The sequence below is a fragment of the Tamandua tetradactyla genome, chromosome 10 (genome assembly GCF_023851605.1).
Source record: "Tamandua tetradactyla isolate mTamTet1 chromosome 10, mTamTet1.pri, whole genome shotgun sequence".
Lineage (NCBI taxonomy): Eukaryota > Metazoa > Chordata > Mammalia > Pilosa > Myrmecophagidae > Tamandua > Tamandua tetradactyla.
The window spans coordinates 102,288,112-102,295,977 of NC_135336.1; the positions used below are offsets into that span (position 1 = coordinate 102,288,112).

Sequence of the window (7,866 nt, forward strand, 5' to 3'; positions counted from 1 at the left end):
GAATGCAAGTTTATCTTCAAAAGTCTTTTTATTTAACAGTGTACTGTGAACATCGTGCCCTGTCAGACCATGTTCATAACAGCTCCCTGAAAATCCGTACCTTGCACTTGCCGTGATTTATTTAACCTCTAATCCTTTGACAGACATTTAGGATGTTCTACTTTCTAAACCATGCTGCAATAAACATCTTTAGATTTATCTTTGGATATTTTTATGGGTTTATTCCTATATGTGAAGTTGTTAGGTCTAAGAGTCTGCTCATTTAAAGTTTTGATACATGGTGCCAAATGGTCTGAAAAAAAAGCTGTACCAATTTATACCCTGACCAAAAGGAAACAAAAATTCTGATCTCCCCATATTTTCACTAACTCTGGAAATCATTTGCCAGTTGGTTGGGTGAAAGATAGTTTCTTGTTTTAAACTGGCACTTCAGCTATTGATGTGAACATCTATTAATAGCTTTATTGACAAATTTTATCTCTTTGTCTATGGATATCATTTTTCTTTTAGGTTGTTTCTTAATTCCTACAGGAAAGTATAAAATTTCAAGTTTGTTAATAGACTCCTTCTCTATATTTTAAGGTTGTCACACATTTTTAAAAGTCGTCTTTATCATTTTAATATGCTTGTCAGGAGGCATTAATAAGTGTGCTAAACATGCATCTTGGAGTGGAAATCCATTAATTTTAAAGAGCATTAAATTGTCCATTTTTCCAATATAGACTCATCAAAGGAAGAGGAACATCTAGAAGTACAAACACTTCTGGAGCATATCAGAAGACAAAGAGAGAAAAAAGAAGATCAAGAAAAGCAAATCACTTTAATAAAAGAACAAGAACTGCCATCAAAAACAATGCAAGTAATTCATCCTGAAAGGGAAAGCAAAACAGAAGGCAATATAGCAAAAGAAAAGTTTAAAAAAAGTATGCAAATAAGTGACATGGATGAGATACAAGATAAATCTACTGTTCCAAATTTCAAAATACCCTTTAGACAAAGAAAGCACTATTCCTTCACAGAAGCGATTGAGAACTTGCACCAGGGACTGCCCGCTTGGGGCGGGGCAGCCCACACAGGCACCCTGCGAGGCCATTCCAGTACCTGCAAGCAGGGCCCCAGCATCCAAGAGCTGAAGGGGGGAAACCCAGAGAATGGGTATGAACCCTCGTTTGGTAAGGCTTCCAGAACAAATGCCAGAGAAACCAATTTCAGGGATAAGAAAAGCAATCTAATGGAAGAACTCTTTGGATCAGGCTGTGTATTAAAGAATGACAAGACAAGTTGTGTTGTTGGAGGCTCTGATCAGACGCTGACAAGTGAAAAGGCGCACCCCCTCGCTCCTAGTCAGACCTCAGCCAGCAATGCTTCTGGAGATTCCAAAGTAACTGTGCTCAGTTCTATTAAGTCACCCTCACCTACAGAAGGAAAAAGAAAAATAATTATTTAAATATAATCTATATCTTAATATATTCTGGTTTGATAGACAGGTTCCTGTGTGCCTTTTATCTTACACTTTTAGTGTGTGTGGGTTTGTTTTCGGTGCTTAAATTAATTTTGGATAATTAAGTTTTGTTTTATTGTCAATCTAATAAAACTCTAATAAAATTATATATTAGCCAATGATAATATTTTAAATACAAAATTGCATCTTTATCTCTAAGTGCAACCGTTCTCTATCATATTTTGGGAAGCTGCTTTATTAAACACCTTTAATATTTTATATGACTGCATTGCCGGTAAGTTTAAGTTAGGCAGCCCAAGACATGCACATACATGTAGGGATTTCATCAGTTGTATCTTCTAACTTAAAAACACGGCGGCAGCTTTGAAAGGCAGTAATATAACCAGAAGATTCTACTTTAAAATATTCCAAGTGATTAACAAGCTTTGTTTTGTGAAACTCATTTTCAAGTGTTCTCTTATTCAACTAAAATGGGCATCTAATATCCTGCCTTTGTGACACTTTCCTCATGTACACTTAACATCAGTTTTTGTTTAGATTGTTGCATAATTTTACCTTGATTTTGTTGTTAATTTGTTTTTTTAAAATGTTAACATATCAACATCCTTTCCTGCTGAAAACACTTCAAAAGATAGGAATACAAGGGAACTTCCTTAAAATGATAGAGGGAATATATGAAAAACGCACAGCTAATATCATCCTCAATGGGGAAAAATTGAAAACTTTCCCCCTAAGATCAGGAACAAGACAAGGATGTCCACTATCACCACTATTATTCAACATTGTTCTGGAGGTTCTAGCCAGAGCAATTAGACAAGAAAAAGAAATACAAGGCATCAAAATTGGAAAGGAAGAAGTAAAACTATCACTGTTTGCAGACGATATGATACTATATGTAGAAAACCCAGAAAAATCCACAACAAAATTACTAGAGCTAATAAATGAGTACAGCAAAGTAGCAGGCTACAAGATCAACATTCAAAAATCTGTAGCTTTTCTATACACTAGTAATGAACAAGCTGAGGTGGAAATCAAGAAACGAATCCCATTTACAATCGCAACTAAAAGAATAAAATACCTAGGAATAAATTTAACCAAAGAGACAAAAAACCTATATAAAGAAAACTACAAAAAACTGTTAAAAGCAATCACAGAAGACCTAAATAGATGGAAGGGCATACCGTGTTGATGGATTGGAAGACTAAATATAGTTAAGATGTCAATCCTACCTAAATTGATTTACAGATTCAATGCAATACCAATCAAAATCCCAACAACTTATTTTTCAGAAATAGAAAAACCAATAAGCAAATTTATCTGGAAGGGCAGGGTGCCCCGAATTGCTAAAAACATCTTGAGGAAAAAAAACGAAGCTGTAGGTCTCGCGCTGCCTGACTTTAAGGCATATTATGAAGCCACAGTGGTCAAAACAGCATGGTATTGGCATAAAGATAGATATATCGACCAATGGAATCGAATAGAGTGCTCAGATATAGACCCTCTCATCTATGGACATTTGATCTTTGATAAGGCAATCAAGCCAACTCACCTGGGACAGAACAGTCTTTCAATAAATGGTGCCTAGAGAACTGGATATCCATATGCAAAAGAATGAAAGAAGACCCATCTCTCACACCCTATACAAAAGTTAACTCAAAATGGATCAAAGATCTAAACATTAGGTCTAAGACCATAAAACAGTTAGAGGAAAATGTAGGGAGATATCTTATGGATCTTACAACTGGAGGTGGTTTTATGGACCTTAAACCTAAAGCAAGAACACTGAAGAAGGAAATAAATAAATGGGAGCTCCTCAAAATTAAACACTTTTGTGCATCAAAGAACTTCATCAAGAAAGTAGAAAGACAGCCTACACAATGGGAGACAATATTTGGAAACGACATATCAGATAAAGGTCTAGTATCCAGAATTTATAAAGAGATTGTTCAACTCAACAACAAAAAGACAGCCAACCCAATTACAAAATGGGAAAAAGACTTGAACAGACACCTATCAGAAGAGGAAATACAAATGGCCAAAAGGCACATGAAGAGATGCTCAATGTCCCTGGCCATTAGAGAAATGCAAATCAAAACCACAATGAGATATCATCTCACACCCACCAGAATGGCCATTATCAACAAAACAGAAAATGACAAGTGCTGGAGAGGATGCGGAGAAAGAGGCACACTTATCCACTGTTGGTGGGAATGTCAAAGGGTGCAACCACTGTGGAAGGCAGTTTGGCGGTTCCTCAAAAAGCTGAATATAGAATTGCCATACGACCCAGCAATACCATTGCTAGGTATCTACTCAAAGGACTTAAGGGCAAAGACACAAACGGACATTTGCACACCAATGTTTATAGCAGCGTTATTTACAATTGCAAAGAGATGGAAACAGCCAAAATCTCCATCAACAGAAGAGTGGCTAAACAAACTGTGGTATATACATACGATGGAATATTATGCAGCTTTAAGACAAGATAAACTTATGAAGCATGTAATAACATGGATGGACCTAGAGAATATTATGCTGAGTGAATCCAGCCAAAAACTAAAGGACAAATACTGTATGGTCCCACTGATGTGAACAGACATTCGAGAATAAACTTGAAATATGTCATTGGTAACAGAGTTCAGCAGGAGTTAGAAACAGGGTAAGACAATGGGTAATTGAAGTTGAAGGGATACAGACTATGCAACAGGACTAGATACAAAAACTCAAAAATGGACAGCACAATAATACCTAATTGTAAAGTAATCATGTTAAAATACTGAATGAAGCTGCATCTGAGCTATAGGGTTTTTTTTGTTTTTGTTTGCTTGTTGGTTTGTTTGTTGTTGTTGTTTTTTACTATTATTACTACTTTTATTTCTTTTCTTTATATTAACATTTTATATCTTTTTCTGTTGTGTTGCTAGTTCCTCTAAACCGATGCAAATGTACTAAGAAACAATGATCATGCATCTATGTGATGATGTTAAGAATTACTGAGTGCATATGTAGAATGGTATGATTTCTAAATGTTGTGTTAATTTCTTTTTTTTCTTTCCGTTAATAAAAAAATAAAAAAAAAATGTTAACATAGTGTAATCAATGTTCACTCAAGCAAGCTACTCAGTCTTCATATATTTATTGTACTTACAATATTGTATATTAAGACTATAAAAAGGGAGTGTACCCCCGAAGTTAATCAGTTAACTTAGCTTCATGTATTTACAAGGGTAACTTATTTACAATCCAGACCATAACTATTCCCAAAAATGTTTACAGGTTGGTATGTAGTAGTAACACACTTTTTAAAATTAAGTATAAAATAAATTTTTAAAAGAAAGTGAAAGTCATGATGGGAAAAGAATTGTATCTAAAAACAAAAGATGAGAAAAATAGTTCAACTGAACATAAACTTTGATCTTCATGTGAACTGTGGTGGGGAAAAAGGAGAGGAGGGAAGGAAGGAGCTAGCAGGCAGGGGAGTGATGAGAATGGAGCTCTCATAGGCCTATTAAAGGGAAGTATGCACATGCACATGAAGTGACAAGTCTACCTGACCCTGGGTTCTGAGAGAAATTCATTAAAATGCCTGTTGGAAATGAAGTACTAATATTACAAAGTCTATTCCAGCTTTATAGCAGATAGCACACTTTTCGAAAGGTCTTTTCTTATGCCTACCCCCAAGAAAATCATAAATCATAATAATAAATTAGAACTACCTGAAATTCTAATTTTAGAATTAGTCCAAAATAGTTTAGGACTAATGTAATAAAAAATTTAATCTAAGCCTGTGGCTTTCTAGTCATCTTTGATGTTAAAAATTATATGCATAAGAAAATTAGGTAATATGACAAAATGCTAACTTTTTATCTAAGAAATGAAATTATTACTGATTTTTAATATATTTTTAAATGTATTATGGTTTTCAATAATAAACATACCTTTATAATCAGGGGAATAAAAACTCTTTCAAATAAAAACAATAGATCCATTTCCCACGGTATGGTAAACCAGGTATTCTAACAATATAAAATGCTAAAAATGCTATATTAACTTTAAAAAAATGTTTTTCAATCAGTTGTTCAGCCAACAAATATTGAATCAAAACAGGCATCCAAAGAGGTCAGTAAGCAGAGCTCTGAAGTCAGCTTTTGCCAGCTTCAGCAACAGAAAAACCTCCCAGATACAGATGAAAAAAAACAGTCCCCAAGAAGGGGAGTCTAGTAGGAGCTCCCTGCCCACACAGTTCTGGGACTCCTAGGGTCCCAAGCCTCAGTGAACTAAAACCCTGAGCCTTTGTACAGTGGTCAGCCAGCATCCCATTTCAGCTGGGTGGTCTAAGCTCAGATTTAAAGACCTCCAGGCTGGTACTTCCTCCTGGGTAGCAAAAATGAAAACTCTCTCTGGAGGACCTATCTTCAAGCCCAGGCCTCAAGAAATACCCACAGGTAGTTACTAAATAAATAAATATCACGAAGTACGAGAAAAAGAAGGCACTGAGACAACAAATAGGAACAACACATCAGATTTGCAAAGACCTCAGGTACTGGAATTATTATACATGCACACAAAAATAAATGTTAAAAGAAATAAGAGATTTTGAAAATATGAATAAAAATAGAAGGAATTATAATAACTGACCAACTCTATGTGACAAAGAAATCGAAAGACACGAGCTCTTAGATATGAAATATATAATAATTTAAATTAATTCAATACTAGGTCTAGCAGGAAATAAGTCCAGGATGAAGAGCGATCTAAGGAAATTATCACTTAAATCACAGAGAAACACAAAGAACATATGAGAGGGAGATTAGCAAACATGAAGTTAATGTGAAAAAGTTCCAACATGCATCTAATCGGAGTTTCTGAAGAAAAAGGAAAGAGAGAATTGAATGGGGCTAATCTCTAAAGAGATAAAAGCTGAAAAATTTCAAGAATTGAAAAAGGTATCAATACTTTGATTCAGAAAATGCAATGAATCCCAAGCAAAATAGAAACAGTGAAAATAAAAAGAAAACTCAGAACTAGGTAGATTTTGATGAAACTGCAGAACATCCAAAGATAAAGAGAAAATCTTAAAAGCAACAACATAGCAAAAGACAATTTATCTACAAGAAAGTAATTGGGTGTATAACAAACTGCTTAGTAGCAATAATGAAAGCCAGAAAACCATGTAATAGTATTATCAATGTGCCGAGTAGCTGTCACCCTAGAATTGAATACCCTGCAAAACTATCAAGAGTAAGGAAGAAACAAACACATTTTCAAAGAAAAACAGAGATAGCCACCACCAGAGTCACAGCAAAGGAAACTCCGAAACAAGAATCAACAAACTGTTTCTATTAAGAGCCAGATAGCAAATATTTTTGGCTTTGGCAGCCACACAGTCTCTTCACAATTATTTGACTCCACTGCATAGCATGAACACAGTCATAGATAAAATTTCAACAAACAGGCATGGCTGTGTTCTAATACACTCTGTTCAAGTTTGCTAGCTGCCGGAATGCAATATACCAGAAACGGAATGGCTTTTAAAAGGGGAATTTAATAAGTTCTAGTTTACAGTTGTAAGGCCGAGAAAATGTCCCAATTAAAGCAAGTCTATAGAAACGTCCAATCTAAGGCATCCAGGGAAAGATACTTTGGTTCAAGAAGGCCAATGAAGTTCAGAGTTTCTCTCTCATCTGGAAAGGCACATGGTGAACACAGTCAGGGTTCCTCCTTCATCTGGAAGGGCGCATGGCAATCATGGCATCATCTGCTAGCTTCTTCTCCTGGCTTCCTGTTTCATGAAGCTCCCCAAGAGGCATTTTCCTTCTTCATCTCCAAAGGTGGCTGGCTGGTGGACTCTGCTTCTCGTGGCTATGTCATTCTGCTCTGCTTTCTCTGAATCTCTCATTCTCCAAAATGTTTCCTCTTTTATAGGACTTCAGTAAACCAATCAAGACCCACCCAAATGGTTAGAGACAGGCCTCCATCTAATCCAGTTTAACAACCACTCTTGATTAAATCACATGAGAAACATCTGCCTTTACAAAATGGGATTAGGATTAAAACATGGCTTTTCTAGGGTACTTCAAACCAGCACACACTCTAGTTACAAAAATCCCTTTTACAAGGGGTTTGGCTTTGGCTATAGTTTGTCTGCCCCTGTTCTAAAGAATGAACTTCAGACAGAATGACAGTGATCTGAGATGAAAGTTCTTATATGCAAAAGAGTGGTAAATAGGTGAGTAATTCTAACCAAACATTATTTTATGCAACTGATCTCTGGTGGTGTTACAAAAACATGAGACAGCTAAAGCATGATAACAGCATAAAGTTAGGAGGGAATAACTGAAGTTAAAGTGTTACAGATTTTACACTGCTGGATAGGAGTGCAAAATATTAACTTTCAAGACTGA

At 35.6% G+C, this 7,866-nt stretch overlaps 1 protein-coding gene across 7 annotated transcripts in view; it reads left to right on the plus strand.

Annotated features, from left to right (window-relative positions):
* The window catches only part of LCA5L (lebercilin LCA5 like), an 88,575-nt gene extending 86,558 nt beyond the window's left edge, over positions 1 to 2,017 (plus strand). For 5 of the 7 annotated variants that reach the window (XM_077119044.1, XM_077119049.1, XM_077119045.1 and 2 more), the window contains exon 11: positions 723 to 2,007. In XM_077119044.1, coding sequence (XP_076975159.1) covers positions 723 to 1,447 — 725 coding nt within the window. In that variant the 3' untranslated portion in view covers positions 1,448 to 2,007. Of the gene's footprint in view, positions 1 to 722 lie in introns of all 7 variants that reach the window. The other 2 variants (XM_077119051.1, XM_077119050.1) reach the window with 2 other exon arrangements.
* The last annotated feature ends 5,849 nt before the right edge of the window (positions 2,018 to 7,866 follow it).